Source organism: Sciurus carolinensis, chromosome 5 (assembly GCF_902686445.1).
Source record: "Sciurus carolinensis chromosome 5, mSciCar1.2, whole genome shotgun sequence".
Taxonomy (NCBI): domain Eukaryota; kingdom Metazoa; phylum Chordata; class Mammalia; order Rodentia; family Sciuridae; genus Sciurus; species Sciurus carolinensis.
The window spans coordinates 164,562,497-164,582,015 of record NC_062217.1 but is presented as its reverse complement, the minus strand read 5'-3'; the positions used below and the strand labels follow the sequence as shown (position 1 = coordinate 164,582,015).

The window sequence follows — 19,519 nt, the reverse complement described above, 5'->3', positions numbered from 1 at the left end:
TAGAAGTACTGTGAATTTCTGTCTCTTCTCTGGTCCGTTCAGGATCACAGGACTCAAGCAAACTGGTCTCCCATCATTGTTCTTTATCCAGCCTTCCTTTTCTAAGGCCCAAGAGTTGCATATTATCTGATCTCTTCCAAATGCTATGGCAACTGACAGCAGAGTGCCCAGGCCAGTCAGTGGCTTCAGATTTTTCCTTGGTAAAGGAAGAAAGGAGAAGGATAAAGTTAAGACTGTACTACAGCATTAAATATGGCTCCATGTGATCCACTGATGGCTATCCATTTCTTGTCGTCTTTTTCTGTTTAAGAGTGGCACCCCTGCTGTAGGTTGTGTTCCTTTTAATAGAGTTAGTAATGCTGAAACTTCTAGTTGAACACACTTTACTTAATTTTTAAAAAAAATTTATTCAGACTATGAGAAAGTTGGAAATTTGTATTTTTTCTCTCTATTCTGCATACTTTAAATTTACCAGTTGTCTTACTAATTTCCTTAATAACAAAATACAATTATGGTTTCCTGCATTTTGTTGGCTTTCCTTTATCCTTAATCTCCATCAGTTTCTCACTCTGTTTCTCAGGGCCTTGGTGATTTTGAAGAGTGGAGGCCACTTGTTCAGTAGCATGCCCCTCAACTTTGGTCTGCCTGATGCTTCCTCAGATTGACTTCAGGCTGTGTGTTTTGGGCCGAAAAATCACAAAACTGGTCATGTGTCCTTCTCAGTGCAAGCTATTCAGAGGCACATGCTAGCTCTTTGTTCCATTTATTGATGGTGTTACTTTGAGTATTTGATTAGGGTGGTGTATCTGTTTTGTAATGAGTGAGTGTCTTTGGAGAGATGGGAGGTAATCTGAGACTGTGGACATTTTTTCTCATACTTGGGCCTTCTAGTTTTAATATTCATTACTGATTCCTTTCTTGCTTAATGATGATTAACAAGTGACTTTAGATTTTTAAAGCATGAATTGATTGTACTTTTTGCCTTTACTTGGCAAACCAAATCTAAAATTTGGCTGAAGTGAGATATTGGATTATAGAATCCTTTCTGTGTCCATGTTAAACCAATAAATGTGGACAGTTTCCTACATGAAGTTCTGGGCTGGGAAGGGGTCGCTGATTGACACTCTGCACACCTGGATTGCATTACTGACCTCGCTTCACCTGCTGTGCCCATCCAGGTGAGCTGACCTTGCCGTGTGCACTGTGAAGCTTCCTGGTGAAGTACCTGGAAGCAGTGCTGAAGAGGCTTCTGGAAGGGGTGTTTATGTGATGATTTTTGGCATTTTGTTATCTTGTTTTAGAATGGACATTTTATAATATCAACTAGGTGTTTTTCACTTAAAGGGCCGTTACTTCGTGGTGCACTTTATGATAAATGAGGGTTTTTTTTAAATACATATTTTCAGCACTTATGAAGATGGGAAACATTTTTCTTTTTACTTCCATGCAAATATAATGCTTTGTTACGGTAAATTAAAGTTATTTAGTGTGGGATTAAAGAATTCTAAATAAAAGAGAAAACAATAATTTGGGCCCGCTACCTTTTCCCTGGTAAGTGAAAAGACATCTGAAGAAATGCTGTTCAGACATAGATTCTGGAAAGATACTGAGGCCACATTAATTAAGCACCCATGAAGAAAAACTGATGCAGATGGAATTTTTGAATGAATAGTTTGAGATTTAAATTTTCTTATTCATCCTGTTGGCGCTAGTCACTGTGGATACGGAGAGGGGATTTTGAGAAGTAAGCATGAGTTTGGGACAGAAACTTTATGAATCTGTGTGTCCACGTGCCCGGTAGGTGTGCTTTTGGAAATCAGGTATGTTGGTTTTTAATCAGTAGCATTTTCTTTTTTCAAGAAGCAGCGACTGGGACCTGCTGATAAAGCCTTTGCTCAGAGGCACAGATCCCAGAGTTCTTAAAGCCTTTTCCAGCCATAATAAGGGAAGCTAATTTTTGATGTTTAACATTTATAAGCCTGTGAAACCAATCGGGCAGCATTAGTTTTGAGAAAAATGAAGCCAAAAGTAGAGAATAGTCCTTGAAAACAGTTCTTATAAAACAAAATGAAACGAAGAAAGAAAAAAAAGTGTGCCAAAATAAGCCTGTCACTGTGCTATCATTGTGACACAGCAAGCACATGATTTTCCAGAAACACATTCCCTTAAATCAATGATGATGTTAAGGAGATGCAGAGTCTGGTTTGGGGGAATGGCCCAAGTTCATGTGTTTGAAGCCTAGCTTGTCTGTCATCTTTGGTTTTGCCATGTCTTAATGGGTTGCCTTGAGACTGTCCCGCCTGTTGGTTGAACACTTTGTTGCTGTTAACAGTCTTGTAGGAGAAATGAAGTGGAGACATATACTTAATGTTTGTGTCATACCCATAAAACTCTTCTAATTTGAATAAAATGTCTTTTTTTTTTAAAGTATATGCACACAAGTATTGAGTGTATTTGTGGCTTGTTAACCTTAACCTTGGAAGTACATTCTATTTATTGATATGATCCTTTGGTAATGTCTTTTCTGACATATTATCTTCAACACAATATATGTACCAATTTATAGAAACCAGTAGAAGCAAGTGTTCTGCAATTAAGTGCTAAAACCTAAATTTAATCAAGTAGGCAGCAATTAGGTTGAATTTCACATTTTGCAAAGAGAATTTTTCTCTTAGCATCTTCATTTTAGATGCTAGAGATAAAAATAATTGGTCTGGCAGAACAATGTGTTCTTACCATCAGGTTCATTGTACCTACATTAACTATATTACCCAGGTGGATTTCATTTTTACCTGTACAGTGTCAGGGCAGAAACGAATAGGGGTTCCCTATAATTTATTTGAGCTTTGTATTGCTTATGTCCTTAAAGTAACGAAAATACAATGATCTTTGGCCACACTGTGTAAATTTGACTTTTCGAAAACACCAGTGCTTTGTACTGTAGCATAAAACAGTTTAGTGCAAATTGGAAAGAGTTATGTTGTTTTTTGATGATTTGCAACTTATTAATATTCATGTCTGAGATACTTTAGTTATAATCCACTGCCATCTTTGGCCAAGGCCAAAAGCCAACACCTTTCATTTAAGTAAATGATATAAAATATTTCATATTCTGAAGTTCATTTTCTTGATTTTAAAACCGAGGACCCAAAGTAATGACTTGCTGTTGAACATAATAGTCATTTAGAATCTAATTGAAGTATCACAGGTAGAAATGATTATACATATATATAATTTTAATATTTTCTCTTTATATATGTAAGTAAATATTACGTGGATAGGATGAGTTAAACCAGGAATTTAATTTTATTACAAATAGACAACCTAAATTTTTGGATTGCAAAGCAGTTAAAGTTAACAAAGTACTAATAGTTTGTTAATATTTAAATAAGGGTAGGAATGGCTTTTTTAAAAACTAAAGTTTAAGTTACCTTCTGTCATAGCTAAGTGAATTAAATGCTCTTTAAATTTGGGCAGACTGTTGTTAATTTGTAGCTTATACTCTAATTTTCCAGAAAATCTGAAAGTGTTTTCATTAACCAGAGCTATGTATGTACATTTGAGACAGGTCCTACATTTTATGTTAGCATCCAAAAAGTAGTCCTTTCTCAGAAGTGTTCTGCATACTGTAGCGCTTGTTCCAGCGTACGGGTTTTCCAGGGCAGTTTGTCGTTAGACTTTGGTTTCCCCTGAGAGGGTTTGACTGATTCACCCTTTCATTTCAGCAGTTTTATTTAGATGTAAGTGCTCTTTGTGGATTAGGAGCTTGAAACACACCCCCAACACACACACCCTTCTCAAATAATATAATTTTGACAGATATACCTATCAAACTACCTGAATTGTTGTCACATCTAGAGTTTTAACTTGAAGCATTTGTTTAAATTTTTAAACTAGAGATGCTGTCAAACTTAAGTTTAAAGTTACTTGCAGTCAGTGTGGTTATGTTTGCACCAAAACAACAAAAACTAAAGAAAGCTGAATTAAAAGACATAGTGAAGCATAGTGAGATTCTAAACCCTTCATTCTGTAGGCCAGAGAGCAGAATTGTGCTTCTCATTTTTGTGGATACTTTCTTTGTGTAGAAATAATCTTGACAACCGTGTTTTTAAAATAAAACAATTTGCTCAGATATAAAGCTGAACAGCGTATTCCAATTAGCCATTATAAAAATTTATCCCTGGAACCTGTAACTCTTCTGAAGAAGGGCAGGTCCTTTCTACTGTTTTAATTATTGTGATTTCTAGACACTGAAGACTGGCTAAACAGTAAAAATGTAGTGAATATCATTTATTTGTATATATTAAGGATTTAAACAGCTCTACATCAACATTTTATTTTTATGGAATGAGATTATTTCATTGCTATTACTGGGATGTGTATGATGGATACAGCCCAACTGTAGGTTTGCTCTAAAAGCACCTGGTTCTTTTTTACTTAAATTATTTTATATAGATTAATGTCTGCAGATACTCTGGAAAAGTGTATTTTCTGTCTCTCTGAAATTTTACTCTGCCTTTGATTCCTTACTTTTGTTTACTGTCTTTCCAGTTAGACAGTAGAGGTTAGGACCATTTTGTTTTTGATAAATTTTCACTGATTTGCAGTGGGAAAGAACATAGGACACTGGGGAGGAAAAGCCCTCTCACTGAATAGGTTGTTTCCACTGCTGCTGCTGCTCTGCAGCTCATCAGCCACCTAGGGAGTGGGGGCTGCTGCCTTCCTTCCGGAGGCGGGTGTGTCTGCTGAGGATCATGAGAGCTGATTCTCTTTCATTAACTTTGGTCATCTCTCACTGCTTTTTAATTTCAGGGTTCCTCCATGTATCATTTTGTAGTCAGAATATAGTCTGGGGCTTAAATGGTTATTTTAATTCTTCGAAGCCTTGTTCTCCTTACTTCTTATAAGCAATTCATTCATTACCTGGAGGTGAACACTTAGCACAATAGATGGAAAATAAGCTCTGTCCGTCCAGCATGGGAGGCTGATGCATTCCTTCACATCTCCTCTGAAGATATGTTCATTCCCATAAAACTGCACAGCCTTGAAGCAGGAACATGTTAGCCTCAGAAAAGTAAGAGTGGTGCTCAGTGATGGCCTTTCCTCTCGGGTTTTAGGTGTGCTTACTCGGATCTCATTGCACTGTGGAGGCTTTCTTCTGACCTTTGGGGTCTGACTGGGTGATCACCTCCAATGGCAGTCCTTCTGCTCTCTTTTAATTATGTTTATCTGTGCTTTTAACTAACCTTAAAAAAAAGATTTCAGATGTTACAAGTCTAATTAAAGAGACAGACAAAGCACAGTTTATACTGTAGATTTTTTCTGCAGTTCAATTAATCAGCATGTTTTCTCTTTTAATTAAAACCATTTTAGTAAATTAAAGCCCACAGCAAAACACATATATAATTTGTTTGTAATTAGCTCTTAATTGGTGGTAGTTGAAGCTTAGCACCCTTGGTTTCTTTCTTCATGATTGCCATTTTATTAGCAGCCAGTCATTAATTAATCTTTTTCTAATTAGCTTATAAAACTGTTGATGGCACATTATTGTAAATGTGATTTTAAGTTCAAAGCTTGTTAATAGGCTTTCTTACTTAGAAGAACAGAGATAAAGAAATTGCTGAAAACAGTACTACAGTTCTTTTTAAAAACTGTCTTTCTTATGGGGGCTGTGTAAAGCATCTAACAGCTTATGGTTAATTTTTTAATGCTTTTTTCCCTTATGAATGGAATAAGTTGCTTGACTATAAATGTCTCTATCCAGGAGTAATTTCAACAGTATAGCATCTTTTCTCCTTTTGGAATGCTGTAATCTATCTTTAACTTGAAGCTTTAATAATCACCATTAGAACAGGTGTTATATAAACTATTTCGTTATGTAATCAGAGTTGAGTATTTGAATTACATCATGTATGGGTGTGTATATCTGTTTGTCCCATATATGATAAAAGATTGGTTTGTGTTTATGTGTATATTTTGATGTGCTTTAAAGTCAGGATTATGAGTTGTGCTTTGAATAAAGTGACATGAAGTTGTAGTTACAAATAAACGAGTTGTGTGCACAGTTGTACACACAGGTAGATTCATGCAGTGCACAAACAGATGCAAACACGTGCCAGCTCTACTTGCACCTTTTAAGATGCCAGTGAAACCGACTTACTTCCTCTAATAGAGAAAATGACTTGATTTAGAATCAGAGTTAAATGACTAGATGTGGCTTCGCTTATTTGCTGTCGTCCGAGGGTTGGCTTTTCAGGTATCCTGGGGAGAAAGGTGCCAGTCCACATGTGGACATCCTGAGTTTACTGGAGCACATACCATATGCAGTTGTGGAATGAGTGAACCCATTAGTCACATTATATTCTTGAAGTATACTTAGCAATTTCATATACTCCCTAACTGCATGGCAGTCTGAGTGAGCTGTTTTAAAAATCAATTATTACTGCAAAGTTTTTAAAGTTTTTTAAAAACATAGCCTTACCAGTCATTGGAAGTGCTTGTTTGTATTTGCTTCTTGAACTTTGCATGTTATTTCAACTTTGGCTATTTCTTTGCTTGTTTTTTAGAAGGCATTTCATGATGCCATGCGAGAGACACTAGAAAGGGATAGCTGACAAGGAAAAAATTAAAAATTGGATAAAAAGTAAATGAATAATGTCATATTACTAAAAAGATGAGAGGCTAATTTGTGCCGACTTTTTGCTAATTTTGTTCAAGCCTCAAAATGAGGAGCTGTCACCCGTTCTGTGTAGCACTGATGACAGTGCCAATGATCCATGAAATAAGCTGCCGCTGGCTTTGTTCTGATAAGAATGAACAAATCTGCACAATGTTCGGCTCCCAGAATCTCATTTTCATACTTGCATGCAGGCTAAAAGAAATAAGCTGTTTGCAGGCTTGATTAATCAGACATTGGAGGGTTTTTTGTCTCTTTGATCTCTTTCGTCTCCTAGGTAACTTGCTTGACATTAATGTTGAGCTTGAGTAAAGACAATCAGGAATTGTCGACCAAACTGATATAAAAATTAAAGACCTTAACACTTTAAGTACTCCAGTAATGGTTCCGCTTTACTTCAGAAAACATCTGTTTTCATTTAATTAAAGAACAAAAGAGAATGGCATAAATATTTTTCATAGAGACCTATTATTCCATAAAAAGTTAAAGTATGATAATTGGTATTTTTAAATAAGTGCCTTGAAAGTGTTCAAAAGGGAGGAAAACTTCATAAATCTGTTACAAGCTAGTAATTTTGAGATGAGTAAAATATTTTATGAAATGGATAAGAAGTTTATAGTTGTGCAAGATTAAGCTGTTTGAATCAGATGCTTCAAATGATTATCAGCAAACTTTATAATGACAACATTTTCCAAGCAAAACGAACTTTATTTTGAAGTTTGTCTTTAAAAAATCTGTACCGTGCTATAAGGATGTGCCATTATATCTATTTTACAACCCAATATGATTTACACATGCTAAACCTGTAAAATTGAAAGGAATTAAAAAAATGTCGCCGTGCATTTGCTTGAGGTTATGCAGACGCTTTTACAAATCTTCCAAGTGGCTGTAAAGATGAATGCCTCAAGGGTCCAGCCAGGGCCCTGCTTTTCCAACCAGCTAAAGCCCTTATCTTAAATCCAAGCAAAGTACCATTAATCTTTTTGAAAGACCTTTTATGGCTTTTAATATATCCCAAATTAGAACATTTTACACCCTTGGTTCCTGAAATATGGTGATAAAAAGCCTTTAGAGCTTAATTTTCCTTACCGCATGCTCTGACCAATTTGCAGTTCTTTGTGATAATGTTTAGACACCTTAATTAAAATGCAGCAAAATATTGGATGTTCTATATGGAAAATGCTGATACTTTGGCTACACATACAAGAAACTCTGTATATTTTTTTATTCATTTAAAAAAATTGCTTCCTACATTGTGTTGCTGTAGTTATCTGATGACCTGAAACAGTTTTTTAATGTAAAAATCATTGACCAAGCTTTTGTGATGTTTACATTGGGCAGGAAGATGCATTTTTCTTTTTATAGAAGCAAAAGGGGGATTCTTGTCGGCCTGTTTTATTTGTTTGTAATACTGAAACAGCGCGATATTCTTTTATATTCTGGAACGCGGGATAGTCATCTTGCTGGGAAAACTGCATTTTTCCTTCAACCGTCTTTTCCATTGAGGCCTTGTTATCCTTTTGCATTTCCAGATAGTTCTTGTTCTTTTTTCTTTCCTCAAAGAAATAAGTGAAACACTCATTTTTAAGCTTGTGAAGGACTATGACTTTTCACCATCATTACAAGCTTAAACAGTTTTCTGTAAAAATACATAGACCAGCTTCCTTTAACGTTTATCAGTTGAAGAGCATTCCATTTAGCCTAATCCACGGTAAGGTACAGTTAGAAAGTATACTTTTTACAGGAACAGGTCCATCTGTCTGAGTGTTTCTAGGTACCTGATACCTGCTTGTATTTATTTAGTTCACAAAATGACGGAGCCCTCTTGTGTGCACACTTGTCTGATGCATTCTGACGAGTCATTTTTAACAAGTTTCTACTAGGTGTTAAGGTGGTGTGTGCTGAGCCTGTGCTGTGCTGGGTCTGGCTGTGGCCTTGCTGAGACACAGGAGAGTTTCCGTTCCTGGAGTGGAGAGTGTGTTGAGGTGAAGAGTCCACAGGAGTCAAGTGGCTGCAAGTTCACACACACTGAGATGCTCCTTGGTTTGTCTTTTTGAATCCAGGAAACCCATATGGGAAATTTCAATAAGTTTAAAATGTAAAGCTTAATTTTTACAACAGTTTCAGAACGTGATTTTCTCACATGGCTAGTGGCATATAGCAGAGAGGGTTCAAATTGTTTTTATTTCTTACCCAAAGTCTAGGCTTAATTTAAATACAAGATCAGCTACCTGAGTGAGTCTCTGAGTGGATGGAAAAACTGTATTATATATCATATTTGCATTTGATTATATAAATACATAGGAATGGAGTTAATGGAAAAAATACAGATTTTTTTTCCCCCTGGTACTGGAAATGGAGCCCAGGGGCTTCACGTGGTAGGTTAGTGCTCTACCACTGAACCACACCCCAGCCCCCAAAGTACAGATTTTTATGTTTTACCTTTATAGGTTCAGTGTGAATGGGGGCAGCCTGTTGTACATCTTAAACTCAGGATGAAAGCCGTGTTTTGTGGCAGAAGATGGCTACTTAGGTGTGCATACTGCTCCCCTAGTGTCCTGTTGTACCTTTATATTTCTATGTGAGCAATTGTGACCAATGGACTATGAGCAAAAATGATGTGTGTCACTGTGGGATGAAAGTATTTCAGGGCTGGTATGAGACCCTCCGGCTCTCCTTCTGCCATGTTGAATGTGAAGGCCAGGTGCGGAGGGACTTGGCAGCACAAGATGGAAAGGCCTGTGCATCCATGAGGACTTTAAGCAAATGAGTGAAAGTTTAGCCGGTGGGATGGGAATGTGTTTGGTACTGCAGTGGTGACTAGCCTAACCCAGTAGGTGCTAACTTGATGTCTCTCTGGGATCACACATGGTTTTTCAGTGGGTAGGAATTCCATCTTAATGAAAAATGATGCCGCAGCATCCATCCAGAGCTTCATTTTTCCTGAGATGATGATGCTACAGCCCTTTGATCCTTAGCCTTCTTGTGGTTGGTTTAGGTGAATTTTTCTATGATAAAGAGCTGGGAGTGAAAGAAGAACAAAGCCAGCTGAGGTGCCTTGCTCTCCCCGCCCGCAGCTTGAAAGGCAGCCTCGTCGGTTCAGTGCTGTGTCTCCAGCACCTAGAACAGACCTGGCAAATCGTGCAGTTGTGCTGTCATAAGCATTGTGTAATAAATGTTCTCGTGAAAAAGATGATGACAGCATTGCTCACATCGGTTTGAGTTTTGAGCGTACGCTAAGTTTGGTCTACTTTCTCAGGTGAGCTCTCAAGTCACAATTAGTCATTCCTTCTTCAGTGGCTGTCCTATTGGTGTTGACCGGTTCAGCACCTTGGTTTGATTGTCAGCTTCCTTCCATTTGCCTATGTTTGATATACATATTCTTAACTGAAAATCAGATCTATTTTTCTCCCATTTATAAGCGCCAACCAGTGCTTGATTACCACTTGTCTGTTTTGCCCTAAAGGAGACTGTTCTCCAAGATAAGCTGAAAGACATGTCAAGCATGCCAGACCTTGCTTGTCTAACTTGGCTTCTGTCCTCACACATGTGCTCTTAACCTCCTACAGTGCCTTCCTATTGGCAAGAAGATCCTTAAAGTTCAGGCTTTGATGAGTTGTCTTTAGGGTGGCTTCCAGGTCCTTTCTTCTCTCCCAGGTCTGCCTTTCTACTAATAAGCATTAGGTCGAGCGAAGGAATACGAAAAACAAACACTGGAAAGAGAAGTTTTTAACCTTTATTGTTAATCTGGGTTCTCAACAGATCTGATTGAGCCATCCCTGTATGCTGGGCATTTTAAAATAGGAGCCCATGGAAACTAATCAGCATCCCTGACCTGGAGGTACTTTGTGGGGAAAAGCTCTGCAGCCAGCAAAGGACTAGAGAAATGCAGAAGCAAGAATTGCTGTAGGATGAGTCAGAGAAGACTTTTGGGGCTGGGAGGGTTATTCTGAGTGGAGTTGTGGGACTGGCAGTTGGACATTAGGCAGGTACGAGAGGGCCCTGCCCAGGGAATGCCTGGGTCCTGGGGTCCAGCCTTTTCACTTCCTCACACCCCTTATATTCTTTTCTCTCCCAGATACTTAAAAGCTGTTGCCCATCCTGCAGAGTGCATTTATGAAGTAGTAATTAGCTTTCCCATGTTTTATTAATCCCATCTGTGACTGCCAATCAGCGCTCCTGATCAGCATGAGATAACTGGTGTGACCGTACTGAGTTGCTGTAATTCTAGCCCAGAGCAAAGAAAGTTGATGTCTCTGTCAGTCTGTGCAGCCTTATCAGGGCAAATTCCCGTTCAGCCGACTAAAATGCTGGGGTAGCTTGAAGAGCCTCATTACTACCTTTGTGGACCCTCAAGGGGCCTCCGTTTGGGAAGGATTTCCATCCGGGAGACCGCGCAGCTAGGGTAGAGAGTGTTAGGAGGGTAGGGAGATATGGACTATATCTGTGTATTCATTCTTCTTTATTCAAGGGACCTGAGCATAGGATTTCTCATTTTAGACACAGCTTTCTTACCCACACATTCTCAGTTATTGGTATTATTATAATTCTTGTAGTAGCTAGAATATTTATTTTCACATTTTTTTTTCTTCTTTGTAATTCTTAGCTTGGTGTAAAAATTGCCAAAGCAATCGCCTGTCACAAGTTTGTAAAAGCCAAAAAGGAGGCTGAAAACTCGCAGGCAGCCCGAAAAAAGAAGAAACTTGCATGGGGGTGAGTTCACTTCAGATTTGTGGTAGGATTTCTGCTGGTCTCCTGGGAATTGCAGAAAGCCTACTCAGACATTTTATGTATCCACTTTGTAGATAGCTGTTACTTACTTTATTCTTTGTATCTTTGCTGAATTTTATCAGATTACAAATATGGAGGCATGTCTTTATCCTGTTTGGTGTTTATTTTTTAAGCAATGGAATATGTGTGGTTTTTACATTTGTTTTGACTTTGGTCACTTAGTAAACATGTTACTATAGCAAATTATTTTAGTTTAGAAAAAATTGAAATTTTTATGTTCTTCCTTTTAGATTTGAAGCAAAGAAGAGATGGGAAACCAAAAGCAACATGGGATATATGTAATTTGTCAGAGTTCTTCAAGACACTTGCAGACTCGTGTGCTCCATTTACTGAAAAGATTTTCCTACTTAGGTTAAATATGTCAAGAAATTGATAGAAGTAGAAAAAATAAGCATAAAACTTTGGAGTTATTATCAATTCTTTTTAGCCTTTTTCTAAGGAGTTCATTCTATTGAAGTGAATGAAGTGAAGCATTTTTTGTTATTTATGTAAGAAACCTAAGCATACATGCAAGAAAAGAAGTAGGATTTTATTTATTTATTTGTATAGACCTACAGTATAAAATCAATTTTGCTTTTCACATGTTTGGTATAGCATAGCCTGTGAAGTCCTTGTACTTTCTTATCTGTTCTTGGCATAACTATACTTTTTCTGGAATTATGTTTTTAAGATTAGCTTTTGTTTATAATGGATTAGTCATAAGTGCAAGTCATAAGTCTCAATTGATGCTGTCTTTGCAAATGACTTTAATTTTATTACCCTGATGCTATCAAAATAACTTTTTATTGTTTATTGGAGGCACTAGAGTTGATATTTTATAGTCACATATTAAAAGCAATTGATTAATTTTTGCATACCTTCAGATTGGTTACAATGCAGAGGGGACAGAATGTAATATTTAGAGGATGATTTAAATTCACCTCAGCCTAGAAATGTTTTCCTAAACATCTCTTGGCCTTGTCATTCTTTAAATTGGAAGATGGTTCTTGGAAAAGAAAGTGGTAAAATTACATTAAGCAGACAATTATAATTCAAGATAACCTAACTTTGAATTGTCTATTTTTCTTCTCTTCCCCATTTCTCCTTAAAAGATGGAATGAATGAATGAGGCAAAAGACAGGAATGGTCCCTCAGGAAGTAGTTTTCATTAGGTGTGTGTTTCATAGTCCTAATGGGAAAGGGCTTCAAGAAATCCAGTGATAAGCTGGTAAGGAAGTCCATGGTTGATGCTATGTTATAAGTAGTAATAAAACTTTATTCATTTATGGTGATGTGTTTAACTTTTTTCGTTGTTCTAGAATAAGTGAATAATTAGTTGTTATTTAAGAGTCCAAAAATAATATCTTGCTTCTGTGTAGTTGAGGAAAACTGGTGTAGAGAAAGCAAGATTTAGGAGATTGTGTATCTAGTAATTTATCATGAACAGGTATCGAGACCAGATATTGGAAAGTTGTGTATTTTATAATTTAGTATTCCCTGTTCCATTTTGTAGGTATTATCATTTACCTACGACATCCCATTTCAGACTCCTAAAGGGTCAGCACAAACTTAGAGTGCAGCAACCTTTCCTCTACAAATCCATCGTGCAGGAGGTATCCACGACACAGTCCACCGGTTTTGTTTGCAGTATGAAAAATAACTGGCTTTGAGCACTGGGTGGTGTAGGTATTCCCCAAGACGAGCATTCCCTTCTACATCTGCCTTCCCCCTGCCACGCCCCCAGCCCCAGTGTGCTTCCTTTAGCATTTAGGGACCACTGCAGGCACATCCCCTCTCTCTCTTCTCCTCCTAAGGCCTCACCAGAATGACATCCTTTAGGGTTGGATGTGAGTCTCTAACTAAAGTCCAGCCACCGAAGCCCTTCTTCACTCCCTCCAGTGCTAGCAACTGCCCTGCTCGTGGTTATGTCTGTGGAATATTTTAACTTAGTGGAACACAGTGGTGGTGGGGTCAGATACAATAGGGGACTCACTTGACAAGGGAGCCCCATCCCCCATGTCCCTACTCTTTTAAGGGTGTGGGTTGTGGAAAGCTTCAAAACACTGGTTCAGTTAAAGAGTGGGTGGAAGGGAAGGATTTTCAAGAGGAGGAGGAGCTGGATCTTAGGTTGGCCCTGCTGGAACCTTATTTGGGACCAATTTTGTTTGATCAGCCTTAATACAAATTAGACATTTACTCATTATAAAGTGAAATGGGAGCATTATTCCTAGAGTTCCCCTGTTGCCCAAGGGCTGTAATGACTTTTCCTCTCCATTCTGATCACATTGAAATAAGGATTCTTTTTGGATCAGTAATAACTTCAGTTCCTGAAGCTTCAACATGTGCATGTACTACTACCAGAATGCTTGAATTAGATTAGTAATGTAAATGTCGGTTATTGTTAACTGAGATTAATATGTTTTAGGCCATTGGTATGGCATTAATGTAACTATGATTTATTGTTTAAGTACTTTAGGCTAAAACAGCTTACTAAAGAACAGTAATTTGGAGCTTTACAGCCCTGGTTCTGAGAAGTGAAGTTGGTAGTGCATTCTTGTGTAGGAGCCCTCAGGATGTTTCTGATTTTCAGCAGAACATTCTATTTCCTTTACCAAAAGGAGAGTTTGAATATATAATCTCAGGCTTGCTATAATTAGTTCTGATGACAGAGTTAAATACCTCAGCCAAGACTGTAAATCAGTAGTTAAACAGGTTTCTGCAACTGATCATAAATCTCAGGCTCCATATTTTAAACACTTATTTTTGGGGGCAGACAGATTAGGGAGGGGCAGACCAAGAACAGGAATAAAATGTTATCACCAGTTAACAACTTAGAACCTCACACTTAAAATCTACTGATTTCCTTCATGCCTTTTGTCTAAAGTGTTATCTTTTAAATATTTTAATAACTCAGTTTATTAAACTTAGAGAAATTCTTATTTGTTAGGTAAAGATTATTACATTTTTAGAAATGTGTTTTACGAAAATAAATATTGTATGAAGCTGATATTTAAATAAAATGCCATTTATACATTTTTTTTAAGAGAATAAAGTCTAGAAGAACCAGCTGATGTTGTGTTAGGTACCATTTTGGAAAATTAACTGAGTGAAACCTAGTCATCTAATTCAGAACCAACTGGATCAATTCAAGTTTTTCTGTGCTGGCAGAAGTCACTTTTATTTTTAGTATCTGGCAGGGTTGCAAATGCTTTGCATGTCAATTTAATATTTTGTCAAGCCAGCTGTTTATTCATTGGCTTAAAATTTACACTCTACTAAAGTCTTAACTCTGACTTTCATGAAACAAATAGCAATATTTGGACAAAATGTGTACATGGAAATCTTTTTCCAAAACCCAACGTAGGTTGATATCTGTGGCATCAGTGCCTTATAACCTGGTAACAGATCTGAAAGTACTTTAAAAAGTTGGAGGTAAAACTCATGGCAACACTTTCATTGTGAAGCAATGAGAACATCATTCTGGGCTTTCAGACCTAAGTGAGAGACACATGCTGTAAAGCAGAATACGTTAGCGTAAGTTTCAGTGAACTGTTGAGACATTTTATGAAGATGTGTGCATTCTTGGCCTTTGTAGCATACTTAGTGAGACCCATTTTCCATTTCTGAGGCTGAGGTTCTTTGTATAATTTTGATCAATTGGCAGAACTGCATTTTTTTACTTTATTATTTTATTTTCTCTCCACACTACTCATCTTGAAAGGAAAGCCCCCCCACCCCACTCCACACACACACACACATTGGCATTATCTGTCGTCAGCACCCACTTAAGGGAAGGGATTTTTTGATCATAAGCAGAGCAGTGTGTGGCAGCTCCAGTGGCTGTAAAAGAACTTAGGAGTCACACTATGTGGGGGTGAGTTTGTTGTCTCCTTAGTGGCACTTCCTTCTACTCTTCAGTGGGTGTTCATTTTGCCAGAATGTCTTCAGATATGGCCGATGCCTTCTGAAAAGCTTCCTGTCACACTGGCTCTGGTGATTTTGGTCCCTGGAACATAGTGACAGGCTCTAGTGGGACAGTTGATGAAATGTCATGCAGTACACTGTGTTTTTAGATCTGCTTGTAAAATCAAGAATTAGCTGAGGCATAATTATATTTTTATTGGTATTAGTAATCCCTTTGTAAATTCAAGTAGAAAAAGCATAAAAATTTCCCAAGATGGCATTTTTAAGAAATTGATTTTTAGTTTTATGCCCAGGTCTGTTGCTTAAGAAAACAGAAATGCCCAGGAATGAAGGGGAGGGAGGGCAGGGCCTGAGAGAAACTTGGCTCCTAGGGATCCTACGCCAGCTCGCCTTCTGCGCCCATTCTCGGGCACCACCCTAGCAGCTGCAGCCTATGCCACCTCATGGGCCCACGGGCTGCCTCTTGCTGAATTGCTGCAGGGGGCCTGCTTGGTGACAGGTATGGAATGAGGTAATCTTTTCCCACCTCTCCTTTCCGAAGGGTGTGTCTGTCCAGTCATTACTTGTTCATTGAACCTAGAGCTTTGGAGACCAGCAGCTACAGTACAAGCTGTAATTATTGATGTCTGTTTCATATTCATCTGTAAGTTCTGGCATGTGATCAAGAAGTTAATATATCACTTCATCTTTGGGCTGAATGTGTCTCAGCTATCAAAGTTTTATTGTTTGATGGATAGCATACAATTATGACTGCCCAGGGAAAAAAAGTGTTTTCATTTGTAAGGTGGGTGATACCAGGAGAGGTAATTATGAATGTCACAAGAAATAATGAAACAAACAATGAAGCTTTGAGTTTCTTTGAATTCCTCCCCACACGATATCTGAGGAGCGTTTACTGAACAGCTTTAACCATGTGGCATTTACTGAGCTAACTCTGGCACACCCAAAGATACATAAGCACAGTCTAATGGGAAATATATATAAACCAAGTTTTGGACAACTTGATTTTTAGATAGGTTATTAGATAATCAGTGAGTTTTTCTTGAATACAAATAATTCACATGCAATAAATTTAACAGTTTAGTCACCTGCGTATATGTATGTGCAGGATGCTGGATTGCCTAGCTGAGCAGTTACCTGCAGTTCTCAGGCTTAGCGACTGATCCACTGAGCTTGTGTCAGAGTGGGTGGATGATGCCCTGACTTCTGTTTTACTTCCTGTGCTCACTCTAGAAATGGGGGTTATAGATGGAGTGTGACTCAGGAATGAACGTAACCTTGGGTTCTGTACACTACCCAGCAACTTAAGCTTGGAGCTTTTTTTAGACTATGTCATTTGTGTCCCTCAGGTAGTGACAGTGCCTACCCATGTTAGGATAAAGCTAGCCCCTGCCATATATGTGCCCTCAAAATATAATGACTCAAGGACAGAAGTTTGTTGCTTATGGAACATGGAACAAGGAATGATCCTACCAACAGGAACCTTGCCCCAGTCACTCATTCAGAGACCCAGGCTGATGGCACTGTGCCTTCTTTTCCCAGTAGTTCTGGGTGGCACTGTCCCAGTACATTGGCAGGGAAAAGAGCACCCGTGGAAGTTGCAGGCCTAGCAGTGGGATTCAGTGCTCCTTACCGCATGGGCTAGAACTGCATGGAGGCTGGAGACGTAGGCTGGCTGCTTCCAGGAAGAAGAGGAAGTGAGCTTTAGTAAACAGCAGGTCTGCCACATGGCCTTATTGTACGTTTTAAGATTTTCTGATTTTAACTAGCAGAAACTGCTCTTTGTAACTTGATGTCAGATTTACTCAAATACCTTGACAAAGCTGAGTCAGAATGGCCACTGATGTTACCACGTAGTGTGCGTGGTGTCAGTGGTCGGTGCTCAAGTGTCCTTAGTGGCTCAGTGAGGCAGAAGCAGGGGTTGGCGTGAGTCACAAAGGATGTTGGGCCTCTTAGGTAGACCAGCAAAGCAGAAGCATCCCAGGGAGAAGGAGCAGCATGACACTTAGACACAACTAGATTAGCAGAGTAGGAGCGGGTGAAGCTGCAGAGTGACTGGAACCAGCTCAGCTGTGTGGACGTGCAGGGAGTCTTCACTCCCTACATTTGTGGATGGCGATGTGGCCTGGAAGGTGGTAGAACAGGCTTTTGATGATGAGTGGTGTTATATTGCTAATTTTGTCATCAGATTGGACACATTGTAATATATCTAGTAATGTAAGTTGTATTCAGATTTGTTGTATCAAGGTTCCTGGGGAATGTCCTGGAGATACCGAGTGTCAGGTGTACATAAAGACCTGGAGGTCAGAAGGGAAGGTTGTGCAGAAGAAAAGTTTTAAAAGGTAGCACTTCAGCAGCAACCTCTGAGATGTCAAGCAAGAGAATGTCGGAGAGGTGACTGTTAGCATCCATGGCCAAATCAAATGTGCAAGCCAGGAGCACAGGCAAGGGTGCCTTAGGTGGGTTTCCTAGCAGCAGTGCCTCAGCTCTCTTGTGAAAGTGATTTATAAAGGAATGCACTTCTGGAAAAGCCTGCAAGAGAAAGAAGTAGCCGAACAGGGTAAAGCCAGTCCATGGGGGGAGGGCTCTGTGCGAGTCCTGCTTGCAGCAAGGGGACCTTCCTCATGCCTCAGATCAGTCTGTGAGTGCCTAGAGCAAGGGGGCCTCACACCTGCAGGCTTTCTCCAGTGGAGGACATTCTCCAGAAAAGGGACAGCTGGGAACGGTTGGCAGCCAAGAGCACTGGGATTTGGGCACTACCTGGAAGAGGGCAGTGCAGCTGTGTATGCAGCATGCACCAGGACAGACCACCCTCGTCACTGTTATTAGGCTGAGATTTGTTGAAACAAGGCAGCATGGGGTGGTGAACTTGAAGTTGGAGGGTTTAAATAATCCACACTCGAGCTGGTTGTTCTGATTAAATGAGACATAGATATGACGGACTGAACTAGATGAAAGTGTACTGGAGCTGAAATCATAAATATTGTGACTACTGACTTCCAGGACAAATGAAACTATTCAAGGCTCATCTGAAGTCCCCTTACTGTTCTAGGTTTTTCTTGGCCTTCAGGTTGGAAATCATAACCTTAAAACCCTCATAATATGTATATTTCTGAGCCCAAGCCAGCCAGACCTGCTGAGCTTCCCAGCACGCCATCCCGATCTTTTTTGTTTTGCTTTATAGCTCTCTAGCCGGGACAGGATCACAGGCCAACATTTTACATGGGGTGACAGGATGGATGGATGGATGGATGGATGGATGAATGGGTGGATGGGTGGATGGATACAAATACTCCGGGTCCTTCCGGTTAAATTATTTGAAGTCTTGTCTTAGCATCATTAGTAATTTAATTGATTGAGAACATAAGGCTTGGAAATACTGTTCAACTGAAAAAAATTTTTTATACTTTTATTCTATTTATTTTTTTTGTGTGGTGCTGAGGATCAAACTCAGTGCCTCAGTGGTAGGCAAGAGCTTTACCACTGAGCTACAACCCCAGACCCTCAACTGAAAAATTTTTAAGCACTAAGAACTTATTATTATTTCTCCTCCTGTCTTAAAGAGACTCCTTACTTATTACATACATCATGTAAATGCCTAGCAGATCTTTTTACTATTTCCATGCAATGTTCTGGTATCCTCTCTTTAAGGAAGCCCAACAAGCATTATATTTTGTCCTGTAGATGAGGAAACTGAGGTGCTAAGATTTTAAGAGCTATCTGTCTAGCATTTAAGGATCAGGATTAGAACTAAGGCAGGCCTTTGCCCTTTCCCTCTATTTGCTACTCTGTGTCCCCGGAAAGTTTGTGTCCTGGGAACTTAATCCTCAGCGTCATGTGTTAATGGTATCCGAAGGTGGGACCTTTGGGAGGTAATTAGAATTCATGAGGGTGGCTTTGTAAGAAGAGAGACCCAAACTGGCTGACACTTGCTGTGATTCATCATGAGACACCTCCCATATTACACTGTAGCAAGAAAGCCCTCACCAACTGCCAAGCAGACACCGGTGCTGTGTTCTGAGACTTCTCAGCCTCTGGAACTCTGCCGAAGAAACTTCTGTGCTTTGTTAATGACCTGGTCTCTGTGGTAGTTTGTTATAACAACAGAAGATAGAGTAAGAAAAGTGATTCTCAAAGCGTGATTGATGC

The 19,519-nt window shown here is 39.0% G+C and overlaps 1 protein-coding gene across 3 annotated transcripts in view; it reads left to right on the top strand.

Moving 5' to 3' along the window:
* Positions 1-11,992, top strand: part of Fam204a (family with sequence similarity 204 member A) — a 31,703-nt gene extending 19,711 nt beyond the window's left edge. For all 3 annotated transcript variants that reach the window (XM_047553845.1, XM_047553846.1, XM_047553847.1), the window contains exons 7-8: positions 11,283-11,389; positions 11,698-11,992. In XM_047553845.1, the coding sequence (XP_047409801.1) occupies positions 11,283-11,389; positions 11,698-11,749 (159 nt within the window). In that variant the 3' untranslated portion in view covers positions 11,750-11,992. The remainder of the gene's footprint in view (positions 1-11,282; positions 11,390-11,697) is intronic.
* The last annotated feature ends 7,527 nt before the right edge of the window (positions 11,993-19,519 follow it).